This window comes from Eriocheir sinensis, unplaced genomic scaffold (genome assembly GCF_024679095.1).
Source record: "Eriocheir sinensis breed Jianghai 21 unplaced genomic scaffold, ASM2467909v1 Scaffold990, whole genome shotgun sequence".
In the NCBI taxonomy this organism is placed as follows: Eukaryota; Metazoa; Arthropoda; class Malacostraca; order Decapoda; family Varunidae; genus Eriocheir; species Eriocheir sinensis.
This window is the reverse complement of record NW_026112375.1, coordinates 7,534-27,293: the sequence shown is the minus strand read 5'-3', so window position 1 is coordinate 27,293 and position 19,760 is coordinate 7,534. Positions and strand designations below refer to the sequence as shown.

Genomic DNA, 19,760 nt, shown 5'->3' with positions numbered 1-19,760 from the left:
ATCGCCCAAATAGCTTAACATCAGTTGTAGGAAAGATGTTGGAGTCAATTACAGCCGGGAGCATTCGGGATCATCTAGAAAAGCATAGTTTAATACATGATTCACAGCATGGATTCACAAAGGGTAGGTCTTGCCCTACTAACCTGTTGTCCTTCTATACTAAAGTAATCGAGGCGGTTGACCGACATGAAAACTATGACATATTGTATCTAGATTTCAGTAAAGCGTTCGACAAAGTTCCCCATCACCGGCTATTACTAAAATTACAGGCTCACGGCATAGATGGGAAAGTTTTGAACTGGATCAGGGCGTGGCTTAGTGGTAGGAAGCAAAGTGCAAATCAATGGTAAAAAAATATGAATGGGGCAGTGTTACGAGTGGCGTCCCACAAGGGTCGGTGCTGGGTCCTCTGCTTTTTATTATTTACATCAATGACTTGGACACTGGAATTAGTAGTGATGTCAGCAAGTTTGCAGATGATACCAAGATCGGCAGAGTAATCCTATCAGACAGGGACGCTCCAGGATGAGCTTGACAGACTATATGATTGGGCGGGGAAGTGGCAGATGGAATTCAATGTCGGGAAGTGTAGCATTCTGAGTGTAGGTAGGAATAACCCCTCACACAATTACTCCTTAAATGGCACTCCTCTAAGTAGGTCTGGGCGTGAGAGAGACTTAGGAGTCCTAGTGAGCGCTGACCTCCGTCCTAGGGCTCAATGCATTCAGGCTAAAATTCGGGCAAACAGAGTACTTGGTTTCATCTCAAGGAGCGTAAGCAATAGGAGCGCTGCAGTCATCCTCAAACTTTACTTAGCACTAGTTAGACCTCATCTCGATTATGCAGTTCAGTCCTGGTCCCCCTAGTCATAGACTTCACAACTAGTTGACGGGAAATCTCTTCAGTCTTGGCGCGCTGGCTTCGCGTAAGGGGCCGATTGTTATGGCGACTTTCACTGCGACAACTCAAACACACTCTGCGTACTTACTCCGAATTTAAGTGGAAACAGGACGAAATCTTCAAGTTTTAGTGTATACAAGCAGGCAGGAGTGTCTGTAGAGTGATTTGGTCGAGGATTCAAGGTAACTTATATAAAATAGCACCATGCGTGCACTTTGAAAACGTTGTGTAAAAAATGGCAAATTTGCGTAACTTTAGGTTGAAATCTTTACGTAAAATGAATGATAACTGTAGGATAGTGAAGTCCACAGTTTTACGTATTAGGAAACAAGAAATGTACGTTTAGTTAGTGCCTACATGGCAACTCAGCTCAGTTCCCGCGTCGCCTAACTCGCCTTAGGCACGCAGTCAGCTGGGCACTTCCCCTCTGTAAAGGATTATCGCTGTCCTGCCTCTGTTTACTCTCCAAGTAAAGGACCTACAGTTATTCATCGTCTCTGTACCCTTCCCCACAACTGCAAGGATCCAGAGGACGATACAAGAAGACACAGAAGGCAGTGGATCGAGTGGAAGTGACGGAGGAGACACAAGATATGAGGACGCCGCGAGCCCTACACGGTCGCCGGGCTGAGGCTCCTCGCCAAGACCACGGGCAAGGAGGATCACAGGGACACGGCCGACGTCCTCGAGATGTTCCAGAGGATGATCTCGGTGATGAACGTGCGCGGGCAGGGGCAGGACGTGCGCTGGAATGACAAGTACCGCTGCGTGCTGAGGCCAAGGGCAGGAGGTGACGAGGGCGGGGAAGGAGGCGTCGAGGACCAGGCAGGCCGTTTTGATGAGCAGTCAGAGGCCAACATCAAGTTCCTCCAGGAGATTGGCGAGATTTGCAAGGTACCTAACCACACTTTAGTTGATTAAATTAAATTGAAACGACAGCAAGCTTGTTCAGTTTTATTTATTTTTTTATTTTATAAAATGTTCCAGGTTTGGGCCGGCAAGGAGAAGAAGAAGAGGGGGACAAAGATCGGCAGGCTGCCGACACCCACCGCCTCGGCTCTGCACATCACGTGCAATGCCCTGCCCGCCTCCTGCAGGGACATCATCCTCCGCAAGATCCCCGGGTCGAGTATGTGCATGGGGAAGGCCAACTCTGACCCGACTGAGCACTCTTTCGGCAAGCGCCGCACCATGTGCGGCGCCAACTACTGGACGAGCGTGCAGAACTTCATGGTGAGCAACAGGTTGGCCCAGCGCCTGCATTTGCTGAAGCTCGTCGGGTTCTTCCCCGGGGACGTGCAGGCCGACCTGGACCGGGCCAAGGCAGAGGAGAAGGAGGACGACGAGGTGATCTTGGCCCAGCTTGCCAGGGAGCTGGCCGACGACCAGCCGGACCCGCCGACGGACGAGTTGCTCCTCGCCGCGGTCGGCAACTACACCGGCTACCTGGCCAGGAAGGTCCAGGCCAACTCCTCTGTGGCCGAGTGCTGCAAGCAGGAGCTTGCCCAGCAGGAGGAGATGAAGATTACCGTGGAGCTCGAGAGGGGCGACCCGCCCTCTGTGATGTTCGACGCCCTGGTCGAGCTGGTCGACAGGGGAGAGCTGGAGACGGGCCAGGCGGTCCTGAAGCGGCCATCTCTCCCAATGGCCCACATGGCGTCCTTCGGGATGTCGCTGTGGGACTCCCTGATGTGCAGGGAGGACAAGAAGGAGCCCAGGTTGAGGTTCCTCTCCCTTGCCATGCGCCACAGGGACGGGTTCAGGCACCTCCTGTAGTTCCTGGCGGCCTCAGACCCGACCTTGCAGGGGTACAGGTGCCAGGAGGGGCACAACCTGGCCAACACCATCTTGCCGCACATCAGCAGGTCCCTCTTCAACTGTTTCGGTGCTAATTTCTCCAAGGACGTGACCTCAGAAGCGAGGAAGAACAAGGCCTTGAAGCAGCCGACCGGCAGGAAGAGGAGCAGTATCGAGGAGGGCAGGAAGGAGACGGCGAGGAACAGGGACGTGTACAAGTCCAGGAAACTGACCGGGGCCCACAAGTCATAGGCCAAAAGGCTAAAGTGATTGTTCAGGGACGAGGGCCAGATAGCCGGCAAGACGTGCTGCGGCAATATTGACATCGGAATTCAACCAAAATAAGTTGTGATTGTTTATAGAAAAATGAATATTTTGCTTTTGTTGAGTAAAATTAAGATGTTTCTGCATGCTTTCCTCAAGTATTAAGTTTCTAATGTGAAAATTAAGTGATTTATTAGATGTTAAAAACTTACGTAAAAAAATGCACTAAATAAAAAAAAATAAGTAGCTATTTCGGGCAAAAACTTATAAGATATGCTAAATATTGCTATTGATTCTGAAAATATAAGTGATTATCTCTGCATTTGGTGATGTTTGTGCATCTAGCGTAAAATCTGAGGATTTTATAGCCTTTTTAAGTTTTGTTATACTTATATAAAAAACAATTAATCGGGATTTTATTAGGGAACGACTTTGAATTTTTTGATACCGCTGCTCATGGAGACTCATATATGCCTAAGGGAGGTGCCTGTTTTAGTTTCAGGTCGCTAGCTGCTTTGGTTTTGAAAATATTTAAATTTTAAATTTTTGAAAATCGGCCCCCTGCGAATCGGCCCCGCGCCCCGTTTCCCGTCAATAGATTGTGAAGTCTATGCCCTAGTATAGAATGGATATCAAGATGTTAGAATCTGTACAGAGGAGGATGACAAAGCTGATTCAGGGGGTGAGAAACTTGCCTTATGAAGACAGGCTGAAGCATTTAAATCTACACTCGCTAGAAAGGCGAAGGTTGCGAGGAGACTTGATCGAAGTCTAGAAATGGATGAAGGGATTTAATAAAGGGGATGTCAATAAGATTTTGATACTAAAAGAGCCAGGTAGGACGCCTAGCAATGGTTTCAAGTTAGACAAATTAAGATTTAACAAAGACATAGGCAAGAATTGGTTCACCAATAGAGTGGTGGACGAATGGAACAGGCTTGGGGGCCATGTTGTGGATGCCAATATCGTAGATACATTCAAGAAGAGGTTAGATAAAGCCATAGATGGTGAGGTAAGGTTGGGTGGAGTGTACAGGAGCTGTTTTGTATAGGCCAACCGGTCTCTTGCAGACCCCTTACATTATTATGTTCTATTAAAAATGTGTTATTTCTTTACCTATATGGTCCTGTCCAGTTTATCTTGTTTTCCACCTCTACGTCCAACATTTCGCATGTTCCGCTTGAGGACTACATCCCCTGCATGGAAGTCAGAGATTCTGATACCTTTTTCTTGCCTCTTCTTATATGTTTGCTTTTGCTTGTTTTGGGCCACAGTCACATTCTTCAGCACCTATGTATTGAGAGTTATGTTAGGTTTACATTTTCAACTTTGTTTGTATAAAATAAAAAATAAAAAATTATCTAATATCTAATATCGATAAACTAATTTTAATATTCTAATCATATAACACTTTCTAATATCTAACACTTTAAAGTTCCTATATATCTTCTCATGTATGACGGTCATTTCTGCCATGCGGTGTTTTACGAATTCCTACCTCTCAGTGTCAGACACTTCTTGTATATCAGATGGAGGGAGACCCACATGCATCTGTGTAGAGTAATTGGACAAATTAATCATGATGATGATATAGGAACAGTATATGGGTCATATATAAGAAAAAAGTGATATATCAGTATGTAGTTTGTGTGTGTGTGTTTTTGCAGCCATCATAATACCTGCAAAGAATACAGATAACCTTACCCATATTTAAAATATTTAAAATTTGATTGAAACTATTTGAGAGAGAGAGAGAGAGAGAGAGAGAGAGAGAGAGAGAGAGAGAGAGAGAGAGAGAGAGAGAGAGTGTGTGTGTGTGTGTGTGTGTGTGTGTGTGTGTGTGTGTGTTTCTAAGTTCATGTAGAACAGTGTGGGCTCACTCACGTTTTGCATACAGTTGGGGTGCCTCCCAAACATAAGATATAATGGTGAAGATTTTGTGGAGGCTTGCTTTGATATGCGCATTGTGAAGGCAATATCAGACAAAAACTCATCCCAGTTATCTTGAGCATCATTAGCCATCATCTTGATTCTTGATTTCAATGTTTGGTTTGTCCTCTCAGTCAGGCCATTTGTTTGAGGGTGATATGAACTTGTGACAGAGTGTTTTATGCTGTAAGTTTGGCAGAGTTCATCGATAAGCTGAAAACAAACAGAGATAATAAATATATAAATACAATATGTATGTATGTATGTATGTATGGATCTATATCTATCTATCTATCTATATACATCTATCTGTCAATCTACCAAGGCTGTCTCCCCCAAAATGGGGGTAGCCAAGGGAAGACACAACTTCACATTCACACCCATTCACACCACTGACAGAGAAGAGACAGGACTCCTGCCCACAGCTTACATAAGAACATAAGAACATAAGAACGCAGGAGTCTGCAAGAGGCCGGTAGGTCTGTACGAGGCAGCTCCTTTGACCCTAAGCTCCCGTGTATCTAACCCCACCTAATATCGCTGTCCATGAATTTATCTAGTCTATTTTTGAATGTGACAATTGTATTGGCACTCTCCACATTACTGCTAAGCCTATTCCATTCATCCACCACCCTGTTAGTAAACCAATTTTTGCCTATGTCCCTGTTGAATCTGAATTTATCCAGTTTAAACCCGTTACTTCGTGTCCTACCCGGTTCTCTTACCAACAAAACCTTATGAATGTCTCCCTTATTAAAGCCCTTCATCCATTTATAAACCTCGATCATGTCTCCACGCACCCTTCGCCTTTCTAGAGAATGCAAGTTTAACTGTTTGAGTCTTTCCTCGTATGGCAAGTTTCTCAACCCCTGAATCATCTTAGTCATCCTCCTCTGCACCGATTCTAACATTTTGATATCCATTCTATAGTAGGGTGACCAGAACTGAACCGCATAGTCAAGATGAGGTCTAACTAATGCTAAATATAGTTTGAGGAAGACTTCGGGGCTTCTGTTGCTTACGCTCCTTGAAATAAATCCCAGTACCCTATTAGCTCGATTTCTAGCTTGAATGCATTGTGCCCTTGGACGGAGATCAGAGCTCACTAAGACCCCTAAATCCTCTCGCACCCAGACCTACTTATGAGAGTGTCATTTAAGCAATAGTTATGTGAGGGTTGTTCCTACCTACACTCAGAATACTGCACTTCCCTACATTGAACTCCATCTGCCATTTATCCGCCCAGTCATATAATCTGTTGAGTTCACCTTGGAGAATACTAGCGTCCTGATCCGACTCAATTACTCTACCGATCTTGGTATCATCTGCAAATTTACTAACATCACTACTAATTCCTGTGTCTAAGTCATTGATATAAATAATAAACAAAAGTGGACCTAATACCGAACCTTGTGGGACCCCACTCGTAACACATCCCCAGTCAGATCTTTTTCCATTGATTTGCACTCTTTGCTTCCTATTGCTAAGCCACGCCTTGACCCAGTTCAAAACTTTACCCTCTACTCCGTGAGCCTGTAATTTAAGCAACAGTCGTTGGTGAGGAACTTTGTCAAACGCTTTACTAAAATCAAGATAGATTACATCATAATTTTCATCTCTGTCAACCGCCTCAAATACTTTATTGTAGAAGGACAAGAGATTGGTGAGGCATGACCTACCTTTTGTGAACCCATGCTGCGAGTCGTGAATTAAGCTATGTTTATCTAAATGCTCCCGAATGTTCCTGGCTATTATGGACTCCAGCATCTTCCCTATAACCGATGTTAAGCTAATTGGGCGATAGTTTGAAGCAACTGACCTGTCCCCCTTTTTAAAAATCGGCGTCACGTTAGCTACTTTCCATAGGCTCGGCACATAGCCAGTATTTACCGACATCTTAAAGATGTCGGTTAGTGGGTCACTGATTATATCAGCTTGGACAGTTTCTTTCCAGAACAAGGTCCCTTCATTAGCAAATACCTTATCCTACCACACCTGATTGTGTGAGACCACTGTTGTGTAGTGTCTCCCTCACAACTGCTTTCCATTTGCTTCTGTCATGCACAATCATTCTACTATGCTCCAGTGTCAGTCTTCTTCCCTTTAAGACCTCCTTCATACTATCTCTCCATCCTATATATGGCTGACCTCGCAAGCAATAGGATGGTAGTTTGAGGGACTGGAGTGGTCACTCTTCTTTGGAACCAGTTGAATGCAGGCATACTTACAGCAAGAAGGAGAGGTAGAAATTGAAAGAAAGAGATGGAAAAGTTTCACCAGGCAAGGTGCATGCACGGAAGCACAGTTTTTTAGAACGATAGGAGGGATTCCATCAGGACCATAAGCCTTCTGAGGGTTAAGCCCAGATATGGTATGAAGAACATCATTGTGAAAAATTTCAATCTGAGGGATGAAATACGCAGAGGGAAGTAAGGAGGAAGGAACATGCACAGAACCATCCAGAGTGGAGTTGTTAGCAAAGGTTTGAGGAAAGTGTTCAGCTTCAGAGAAAGGGGAGAAACTGTACCTTGGCATTGAACTCCTTCCCCTGATCACTGAGGAGTCTTTGAGGTGGCCCAAACCTAAAAATAAGGAAGAAATACCATATTGACCCATTTTTGCATGACAGTTGGAGTTTTTCATTCGTCATAAACCATATTAATGTTCCACAATCCACATGCATGCTGGTTAGTAATTGTACATCCATGCAAACATTACTTGATTGAATAGCATGCGCAAGAAGGAGGTTATGTCATATATGTAATGGAATGAAGACAACAATATCAGGTGTTAAATGATTACCGTGAGATGAACTCCTTAATGCAACGGTGGACCCCAGCAGCCGTTTTATCCTCAAGGGGAAAATAATCCACATATTTGGTATAGCGGTCCACAAAAACACATATGTGTCTGTGGCCCCTTTGTGTCATATTTAAAGGACCTGTGCAGGAATAGCATTAAATTAATAATTTTTGAAATATAAAAACACATGTTAAATGAAATTACCTTCCAGATCAATTCATTACATGGGAAAAAGCATTCCCCCCAAACAATAAATTCAAGGTCTCTTACCAACTAAATCAACTCCTACCAACTCCAGTGGCTGCTTGAATTTGATTGGTAGCAGGGCAGGGGCCTGAGTCTTTAGGTTGCTAAATTTTTGGCAGTAGTCACACCCTACAATCTGATCCAGGCAACTTGTTAACTTCACAGAGACAATATTTCTCTTCTTTACAATAGGATATTTTACATGTGTATGCATCACTGACATGGTGAAACTGAACACACAATGTACTGTCTAATCACTTACATAGTCTTTGACATAATCCCTCATCCTTGGCCAGTAATAATAAGAGGCAATGTTTTCCTCTGTGGAATGTTGACCACAGTGGCCTGCATTATCATGATACTGGGCAAGGATGCCCAATATGTCCTCCTGATGTAGGAGAACCTTCCGCCGCCTCCCCTCGGCCCCTTTGATGAGATATAGTTTATCTGTAAAATCATGCATGAGAATTTATAGCAATCGCATTGTCCATTGAGCTTCGTTTTCCTTTTAGCCCAGCGCGTGCGCACACACACACATACACACAGATATGTTACTTTATATCCAGACACATGCTTTTGTTTCTGCCATATACTTATAAAATATCTGGCATTTGGCAATAGGAACACAGACAATAAACTTCATTTTTTTCAGTATTTATGTTGTATGAATTTTTGGTTGAATCTTGAGTTTTTTCCCATTAATGGTACTGTGTTTTATAAGGCAGAGGGTATAGGCCCCATTTTTACAATGACTCACACAGGCATGCATGTCAGCAAGAAGCACTGCAGTGACAAAACACAATACATCAAACATGTAACCTAGAAATCAATATCCAATATTTCACCCATCACCAACAAAGGGAAAATAAGGTCAAGGTCAATGGCGTCGTTAGCCTTGGGCTTCCGGGGCTTGAGCCACGAATGTTTTGACTGTAGCCCCAAATCTTTTTTCACCCCCAGGCCTCGTGCTCTCGTCCCTCCAAAAATATAATAGATAAATATTATCCACTGTTTGAACGGTGCTTATGCTATTGATGTAGCTCATACTAAAGACTACATTTTGAAGCCATATACCAGTACTTTGAGCAGTTTGTAGTTTACTGTGCAATCTAGTAGTGTAGCTGTATGTGTTTATCTTAGGTGCATGGTGGTGAATCCAAACAGGTCCCCCCCCCCCCCCCAACACATTTTTCCACCCTCACTGTTAACTTCAGCCCCTGATGTTTTACTCTTGGCCGCGAATGTTTTTGAACCCCAGAAACGCCCCTGGTCAAGCTTAATAATTTTGGCACAGGAAAAGATGACCTGCACTGTGCCAATGACTTTCATGACAACCCAAATAACAATATTAATCTTACTCTTGTTATTTTGGTGATTTCAGTCTCATTCAGCTACAGTCATCAGTTTCTCATACGTATGTAGAATACATGCATGATATAAATTTTTATTTGTAATTACAGTGACTAGACAGCCAACATAATATCATTTATAACCCTGTTAAATATAAAGCAAAAGTATATATATATATATATATATATATATATATATATATATATATATATATATATATATATATATATATATATATATATATATATATATATATATATATATATATACATATCAGCAATTCTGTAGCAATCATAAGCAAAACACAACCCTGTTAAAAATAAGCAAAAGTATATATACATATCAGGATTCTGAAGCAATCACAAGCAAAACACATCCCTGTTAAAAATAAAGCAAACGTATCTATGTATATACCAGCATTCTGTAGCAATCAAAAGCACCAACACCAAAGCATAGTAAAAGAACCCACATGCATATTTTTGCAGCGTTCTGAAACATTGATATTGTGTCACCTTCTTACATTATTCGATGACAATTTTCACCCTGGTAGGACTGAAAAAAATGTATGTATAAAAATTATGCAATAATATGATTAACTTAGCCTTAATAATGTCGCACATTTGCCTTTAGTTATAATAGACAAACAACATATCTTTTAATAAATATCGGGAGATAATATATAGCTTCACTGATAAGGGGAGGCACAACAGCTGAGATGATAAAATTAGGTCAAAAAATCATTTTTTAGTATTTCGCATATCTAGATAGAAAAAAGCTTCAAGAATGAAGCCGTAGTCAGTAAATAACGAACACCGGGTGGCAACACGGTTTAAAAGAAATCGAATCCCTCGATAATTACCACATAATATGTCATACTCAAAACTTTAAACTCATTTATCTCAAAACGTCAAATTTTAACTTCAATGAGTAGCTGTGCACAAAAAACTTGATGGATCTAAATGAAACTCACCATACTTGTACATAATGGGTATGTCTACATTTCCAAGACAGGGTTTTAAGAAATTCGAAAAAGTCTTGTTCTGGATACGTTATATAGCTAAAAAAATAGTGACGTCATTATTTCATGAAATTGCGAAAGCGGTTTCTCACGATCTAAAACGAATTTAGCAAAAAAACTGTCTTGGGTAGGTTAATATGTTATTCTACTAATACCATGCAAAATTTGGTAACTCTAGAGTGAAAATTAAAATGTACGTGAATTTTTGTTGTGACGTCTTGACGTCACGACGTCATGAACTAGAATGTTCTACCTACTACCATAATATCAGAAAATGGTGCCATTGCACATTGCAAAAGTTTCAAACAAAAATATTGAAAACTTTTTTTTTTATGAATATTTTTCATCCAGTTGTTGTGCCTACCCATAAGTCTGGAAAAGAAATGTTATCTTAAGTAGCTACATATTTCATTTATAAGAATGGAGTATATATATATATATATATATATATATATATATATATATATATATATATATATATATATATATATATATATATATATATATATGCAGAGAGAGAGAGAGAGAGAGATATATATATATATATATATATATATATATATATATATATATATATATATATATATATATATATATATATATATATATATATATATATATATATATATATATATATATATATATATATATATATATATATATATATATATATATATATATATATATATATATATATATATATATATATATATATATATAGATATATATATATATATATATATATATATATATATATATATATATATATATATATATATATACACGCACATACATCACACACACACACACACACACACACACACACACACACACACACACACACACACGTATGAGGTTCCTGTGGCAAAAAAAAATTCAGCTATTCATTGGTAACATCAAATTTATCTTCATCAAGAGAGCATTTTTCTTTTAATCTCTTCAGCCACTGGTTCACAGTGTGCAAACGCACAAACTCTTGCTCACTGAAAATGAACATACATTCTTAATAAGAATATTGTTGTAGCCATCAGATAACAATATGTTGGGAGTCTAAAAACATTATAGACTACCAAAATTCTTCTGGCTTACACAAGGCAGCCCCTGTCTAACCTAGTTTGGGTGTTTATGCAAAACCAATAGTTCCCTTATGAAAAGCAATTTAATTGACTATCATATTGGAGATGTGGGCTCTCAAGTTTCTGGGCACTATAATATCCCATGTATTTTAACTTTGTCAGTTTCTGATCAGGGGGTGTTGGGTTTACTCACCTGGTTGGCTACTATTAACTCACCAGTCAAATGGTTCATAAAGGAAATTTGGTAGTATATAAATGAGGCAGCTAGAATTTGCTGGGACGTCAGCACTAACAATAGTTTAGTACTAAGATGGTGTAATTACAGTTTAAAGGAGCTGGATAGTGTGCCATATGTATAATCCAAGAACAACCTGCTCTAGTATGGATAATGTTATGGGGTTTAGTCTATGTATAGTTATATATTGCCAAGTGGCCTAAGACTACCCACATGCTGTCCTGAAGACCACCTATCGACCCGGACTCTAGAAGAAGCTCTACAGCGCAAGTGGAATCAAGAATGAGCTCCGGAGGGAAGCATGAGCCATTAATAATGGCACCATTATAAAATAATTGCCTGCGCCATGACGGGCTATGGGCGACCATCAAGCCCCTACGGGTAAGCCTATTGGCGCTGCAAGCCACATTTAAAAAAAAAAAAATAATAATAATAATAATAATAATAATAATAATAATAATAAAAATCCCCTGATAATCAGGAAAAAAAAAAAATCTTAACTGGAATCAGCACCTACAACCTCTTCAGGTAACTAAGGAATTCTAATGATCAATGAATTTTATGCTACAAAAAATAGCATCTTTATGCAACATTAGTATGTGGTTTATGAAAGTTCAATATGTGACCTCTGGTGACCTTCATGGTACTGGTAGCAGGGAGGAAAAGGTCAAGTGGGGCAATTGTCAATTCTTCATGGAATATCCTCCAAGAGTGAATTAAATCTGATCTAAGTAGCCTACTACATACAGAGTGAAGACTTCAGAGTTCTTGTGCAATCAGAATAGTTTGGCTCCGAGAGACTGTCAATTGGTTAGATCCATCTGGTAAGGGGACCCTAACTCTAACAAAGGATTTTAGAAAGGGATACTATGAACTCATTATTTGTGCAAAGAGTAGAGCTCAACAAATTATTAGCCAGTCCTGCTGCTTTACTGACTGATTTTTGAGGTGAGAGTGGAATTTTAGACTGTTATAACCAGAATACCCAAGAGTCTATGTACGGGTTCCAGAGACAAGTCTGACATCTTAGTACTACACTCTTATTGGTGTTAAAATGCAGTCCCCATGAGAAAGCTACCCTAAGGATAGCATCTATATCCCTCTGACAAAGAGATAGGTCGAAAGATAGGGTGGTGCAAAAGTCATACTGACCAGGTGGCGTTAGGTTCTGATTAGGAGCATTAGTACTGACCAAGTGGCATTAGGGTTTGACCAGGTTGGGATAGGTTTCGTTTAAATTATATTGAGGCACAGACACTTTTTTCCTGTGTATTTCATGATGGTTTGCCTTATGAAGATAGTTTATTTTTCAGGAATAATATAAAATTGTCAACTTTCAAATTGAAAAATTAACACTCACTTTAATTTTTTTTTTCCAGAAAGAAAAATATTCTATTTGAATAAATAGTTTATAAATACAGTATTAGGATTAGGACCTGTCTCCTAATGGTAGATGAAAATACATTCTTCTGGTAGATTTAGATGTGTTTTAAATGAATCTCCTCATTGTTTCTGCTGCAATTCAGTTTTTATCACCTCATTCCTCCTCTGAAGTTACACATTTGTGACAAAATTAGTTAACAAAGCAATCAAAACACCAAAAATTGATAAGTTCGCCTATTTCATTGCTAAAAACATTGTTATTCTTAATGAAGAACTTGGGTCACATACAACACAATGGTGTATATCTTACTGTCAGAATGTTCATTCCTGCGATATTAGTTTTTATATAATTTATCATTTCCTCCAGAGTCCATCCACATTAACCTGAACCATGATGGTCTGCAGGGGAAGAAGGGGGGGGGGGGGTAGAGGAAGAGATTCAAATCTAAATGTGCTGACCCGATGGCGATAAATACTGAGCAAAGTGATGGTTGTAATGGCCAAAGTGGCCCCAGGTACTGATCCAGTGCCAATGAGTACCAATCAGTGTGTTAAGTCGGATTAGGTTATGGAATATTGCCCAAAACTGTAACTTTAGCACATGCTTGAAGATGAAAATACATTTTTCTGGTAGAATTTGGTGCTTTTTGTATGAATCTGCTTATTTTTGTCGGAAATCCTTCAGTTATGTGGGGGAAGGGTTTAAAAAAAGGTTCATTTGGAATGAAAATGAAAAAGTATAGTTTCATCTGAAAATCTGAGACAGATGAACTTATAGTACAGTATATATTAACCCCAAAAAACAAAAAAAAACAAAAAAAATTGTTCGCATGCTCGTATAATTAAACCTAACCGAAGCTAATCCAGCCTAAATCTAACCTAGGTACTCGAACAAACCTAATGCCACCTTGGTCAATACCTTAACCCCATCCTGATCAATATATAATGCTGTCTTGGTCAGTAGCCAACGCCATCTTTTAAAAAATCGCTATCAGCATTGCTTGGAATTTTTACGCATATATTTTGGGTTCAAAATGGTATATCTATACAACTACTGCTCCAATTCTTTGTATTGTCATCCTTTCTTAGCCCCAACAAACCTGAGGACTTGTCAGAGAAGCAAAGTTTAGGTGGGGGAGGCCTCAATAGGCGAGATTTGGCAAGAATTTCCAACAAATCTATGTAAATTTCCCAAAACCAACATCATAACCTCCTAGCCAGGGTTCTTTGACCCCCATATTAAGTATCCTATCCTAACCTAATCCTTAACATAACATACCCCATAACTTAACCTCGCCCTTAACCTAACCTGACCTGAAAGAGGGTAAAAAAGTAAAAATAAGATTCAAAGACTTACCTTTGACCGAGGTTATTTTGCTCCATTACGTTGAAATGGCAAGATGCAGGCTTGTAGCAGTAGTAGTTGAGGTTGATGCACCTGCGCCAGACCCTCTGGTCCTTTGCACCATCTCAGGCCGTGTACGGTTTCATGGACGTCGGTAAATTAGAGACAAGGAAGGCCCTACATTTTTCCTTCCCCTGTCATTATTAATGAATCTCAGGTGTCGCAACTTGGTGTGAACATGCCCTAACTATTCAACTGTGGAAATATGTCGATGCAAATGTGATTGGTATCCTATTTTTTTGTGAAAAATGAATGTACGGTCATGGGTGTCAGAGCGCTGCTGGAGGATGGCTTGGCGACGAGGAAAAGCTGCCGAACTTTATGTAAGTTCTGATTTACTAGGGCGAATTTTGCGTTTTCCTTCAAAATGTAGATACAGAAAGCGTTAATATACCCATACATGTCAACAGAACGATCTTACAACATATAATAGCGAAGAAATCTGAGCATATAGATGCCCAGGCTCAATTCTGCCCGAGGCTCTATTTTGTCGATGACAGGGGCCTATATTTTTCCTTCCCCTGCCATTATTAATGAATCTCAGGCGTCGCAACTTGGTGTGAACATGCCCTAAGTATTCACCTGTGGAAATATGTTGATGTAAATGTGATTGGTATCCTATTTTCTGAGAAAAGTGAATGTGCGATCATGGGTGTCGGAGCGCTGCTGGAGGATGGCTTGGCGACGAGGAAAAGCTACCGAACTTTATGTAATTTCTTATTTAATGAGGCAAATTTTTACATGGTCTTTGTCATCATAATAAAGAATGATGATCATGCTAGCTCTAGACGCCATATCAGTCGAAAAGAAGCCCACATACACGAGCTTGAGTTAAGATAACAGAGGCATGTGGATGCCCGGGCTCAATTTTGCCCGAGGGTCAATTTTGCCCGTGACACCGCCCGCCGGCGTTCCAACGAACACATCATGATTGCCCGACTTTTTTTCGCATCACATTATGGGTATGGAAGTCCACGTAGTACATAATTTCATTTTAATTTACATATATTAGTGATGATAACACAATGATTGAATTAAAAAAAAAAAAAAAAAAAAAAAATCGAAGAAGGATTCGTCACTGGTGAATGTTAATTGTGTTATGCGCGCGCGCGGGCGTGTGTGTGTGTGTGTGTGTGTGTGTGTGTGTGTGTGTGTGTGTGCACATAAGTGTATATATTATATGCCCATGGTCATTTGCAGTTTCTGGAAAGACTGATCGATTCATTATCCATCACATACGTACCATTGGGTCACATTCATAAACAACGTTTTTTACATACGCATTTACAGCATGTCACTGCAGGAAATGATAATTAAAGTCGTTGGAGTACGGAGGCCATCCGTCGATTTCTCGTCAGAAATTTTGCTGACGGTGGCCGCCCTTCTGCCGACGGTTATATTTGCTGGGAGTACGGAGGCCCTCCGTCGAGTTGACGTCACAAATTTTGCCGACGGTGGCCGCCCTTCTGCTAACGGTGCTGGTTTGCTGGGAAGGACGCGTCGGTCAAGTAAGAATTCGGACTGAGCCCGTTCACGTTTATACTTAAGATGCCAAGGACGCGTCGGTTAATTAAGTGATCCAAAACTTGTTTATCGAAACTCTCTTGCTCCAAGTAGAGATGTATCTTATGGACATACCTTAAAGAACAGGAATTTGCAAAGCTTAGTATTTCTTATAATTATTTACTCTGCGCTGGCTTTACTTTGTATTGCAGCTGACCGGCCGGCCTGATGACCAACTCTTCCCTAGCTCGCCTCATAAGAAGGGCGTCTCCACGACCGAGTGGTTAATGCGGGGCATACCATCCTCGTTGATCGCTGGTTCGATTCCCGACGGGAGCAGGATTTTTTTTTCTCGTGTGTTTCATTACACAGCTTTATTATGCATGCAATGACGTCACGCTGCCGTCCAATGTGTGTGTGTGTGTGGGGGGGGGGGGGGGGTCCGTTATGATGATATACTAAAAGGATAGCCCACTGAAACGTCATCGATGACGTCATGACTGCGGAATGTCATCTGGTTCACTCTCTCGGTATAAAATGTACTAGAAAACCCTTATTTATTCTTATTCACGGTCAGATTTTGTCCTTTTTTCATTGCTAAGGATAAGTCATTAAATTAGGCAGCTAATACTATACAATAATATAAATAATGTGAGAAACATGGTAAACAAGCTGCAAAAATGTTGATTGGTCTGTTTACCATCGATGCTTACGTTTTCTAAACTTTTATGAACATTAGTGTTCTATAGCTTAATTTGCAGGGGTAACTAATCCTGTATATAATGAATTATTATTTTTTTTTATACATATCTTTATATTGTATAATATTTACGCATTTTTTTACTAAATGAACTTACCTTTACCAAACTTTCACTATGGAGCTTTGTTGGCTTTTCTTTAATGTTATTACTTTCTTGGAAATTGTTTGGACCTCACCCGCGCAGACTTCACCCTCACTGTATTAATATTTTCGTTTGCAGGCCAAAATCCACTTCTTCAAGGTGTGTTTTTCTCTAGGAAACATAATGAACTTAACACCTTGACGACTTTCCGCAGTTGAGACACTGTAACACCCATATACACCACAGATCACCATTATCACTGACCACGCTACTTTGATAACATGGTGTTGTGCTGGAAGCTTCCCCCGGGGTCTATGGGCCTCTGGAAGACTGCGGGAGCAGCGAGCAGGGGGGCGGGGAGCAAGGCCTGTCCACGCCCCACGGGGCCCGCGGTCAGGCGCCAGGAAGGAAGTGTAGCTAACTCGCCCAAACGGACTATTTGTAACAGTTTAACTATAGCAGTACCCGTGGCAATTCTATGGTCCACCTTCTTCCTCTCTCTCCTACTTTTCTTCCTCTTTGTCTTCTTCTCCTCCTTCCTTCTTTCCTTCCTTCCACCATTACTACAGAAGCCTTCGCTGCCATACACCTACTCTGGTCAGCACAGCCACTTTTGAACCCTCCCACACTACTTACGACCCTCATATACCTTATGTTCAACAGCCAACATGACCCCTCTACCATATCAAGCCCCTTCCATAACTACCATAGCCCCTTGTAACCATCTCCCGTATTACTGACTACCGCGCAAACCCTACTATAGTCTGTTCGGAGCATGAAGGCGGTTCAAGGTGTGGCAGATTCCAGAATTCCCATGAGTGCAGCTCTGCCAGTTCAACCGCCAATTATCAGCTTAGCACTCTCTCCCGGCCTACCCACCCACAACCCACCTGTTTATCTCTCTCTCTCTCCCTCTCTCTCCCTCTCGACCCGGGGGAGGGACCTAGGGGGACACACCGACCACCACCACCACCACCACTGCCAACACCACAACGTGGCATCATGGGAAAAAATCGCTGCCACATGTCATAGAATTTATACAAATCCTTGTTATAATCCTAAACATCGACACTCATTGTACTATGTAGCTTCCTTTACTATATACAGAATATATAATATATCGCTTTCAAATAGCACATGGATGGGAAATAAGAGAGAGACGCATGTACGAAGGCTGATTTGGCAGCATAGGTAGAGGTAAACGACGATACCAGCTCCACCCTGAACCGCCTTCTTGCTCTGAACAGACTATAGTAGACACCCGAACGTGGCCCCGCAGACACTCGCTACCATACATCTCTCTCTCTCTCTCTCTCGCTCTCTCTCTCTCTCTCTCTCTCTCTCTCTCTGATGGCATGAAGCAACGGATGTTATTGAGGGGGGGGGGGGGGACATGAATATTCTGTCTGTCTGTCTCTCTAACTGGCTGGCTGGCTGGATGGATGAATAATCTGTGGATGTTCTCTCTCTCTCTCTCTCTCTCTCTCTCTCTCTCTCTCTCTCTCTCTCTCTCTCTCTCTCCGTCCATACCCACTCAATACCGTACAGGAGTGATGTTGCACCTTGCCTTAAATAATAAATATTTTCCATGGTTATACTCAAATCATGAGAACATTGTAACTGAAATTAAATCACTCATTTATGTGTTATTTTCATAATCCTAAATAATGATATAATAACATGCCTTCACAAACGCTCGCTTGACCGTGACTGGCGGTTGAATGCACACGGCACCGCGGCGCTTTCTTGCAGGAAGGAGACAGCTGTCGATGATTTGGCCAATGCTGACATGTCAACAAAGAAAATAGCCGGGATGATGAAGATCAGTAAAAGAACAGTCCAACGATGGAAAAGGAGGTATGAAGAGACTGAAAGTTTAGAAAATACAAAAAAGATGTTGAGGCCCTCGTCACACCACCCGGCAAGAAGGCGACTCCATCATTCTAGTATTCTCCAAGGTGAACTCAACAGATTATATGACTGGGCGGATAAATGGCAGATGGAGTTCAATGTAGGGAAGTGCAGTATTCTGAGTGTAGGTAGGAACAACCCCTCACATAACTATTGCTTAAATGACACTCTCATAAGTAGGTCTGGGTGCGAGAGGGATTTAGGGGTCTTAGTGAGCTCTGATCTCCGTCCAAGGGCACAATGCATTCAAGCTAGAAATCGAGCTAATAGGGTACTGGGATTTATTTCAAGGAGCGTAAGCAACAGAAGCCCCGAAGTCTTCCTCAAACTATATTTAGCATTAGTTAGACCTCATCTTGACTATGCGGTTCAGTTCTGGTCACCCTACTATAGAATGGATATCAAAATGTTAGAATCGGTGCAGAGGAGGATGACTAAGATGATTCAGGGGTTGATAAACTTGCCATACGAGGAAAGACTCAAACAGTTAAACTTGCATTCTCTAGAAAGGCGAAGGGTGCGTGGAGACATGATCGAGGTTTATAAATGGATGAAGGGCTTTAATAAGGGAGACATTCATAAGGTTTTGTTGGTAAGAGAACCGGGTAGGACACGAAGTAACGGGTTTAAACTAGATAAATTCAGATTCAACAGGGACATAGGCAAAAATTGGTTTACTAACAGGGTGGTGGATGAGTGGAATAGGCTTAGCAGTCATGTGGTGAGTGCCAATACAATTGTCACATTCAAAAATAGACTAGATAAATTCATGGACAGCGATATTAGGTGGGGTTAGATACACGGGAGCTTAGGGTCAAAGGAGCTGCCTCGTACAGGCCTACCGGCCTCTTGCAGACTCCTGCGTTCTTATGTTCTTATTCAGTCAGCCACCCAGAACCCTCTCACGACGGCAGTCGAGATAACAAGAAACATACAAGTCAACGTTGCAGTGCACACGGAGAGGAGGCGGCTTCGTGAATCTAGCCTGCATCACCGGACGCCCTCCACCAAGCCTTTCCTCACGCAGATAAACAGGGAGGAGTAATAAATTACATGTCGCCATAGTTATTCCTATTCTTGTTACTTCTTTATCATAGTA

General features: G+C 41.2%; 1 protein-coding gene across 1 annotated transcript; it reads left to right on the top strand.

Annotated features, from left to right (window-relative positions):
• Nucleotides 1–872: 872 nt before the first annotated feature.
• LOC126995129 (uncharacterized) lies at nt 873–2,029 on the top strand (the record flags this gene model as incomplete). Its single annotated transcript, XM_050854405.1, has 2 exons — nt 873–1,794; nt 1,888–2,029. Coding segments are annotated over exons 1-2 (346 nt in total), but the record flags the coding sequence as incomplete, so codon positions are not given.
• Between the last annotated feature and the right edge of the window lie 17,731 nt (nt 2,030–19,760).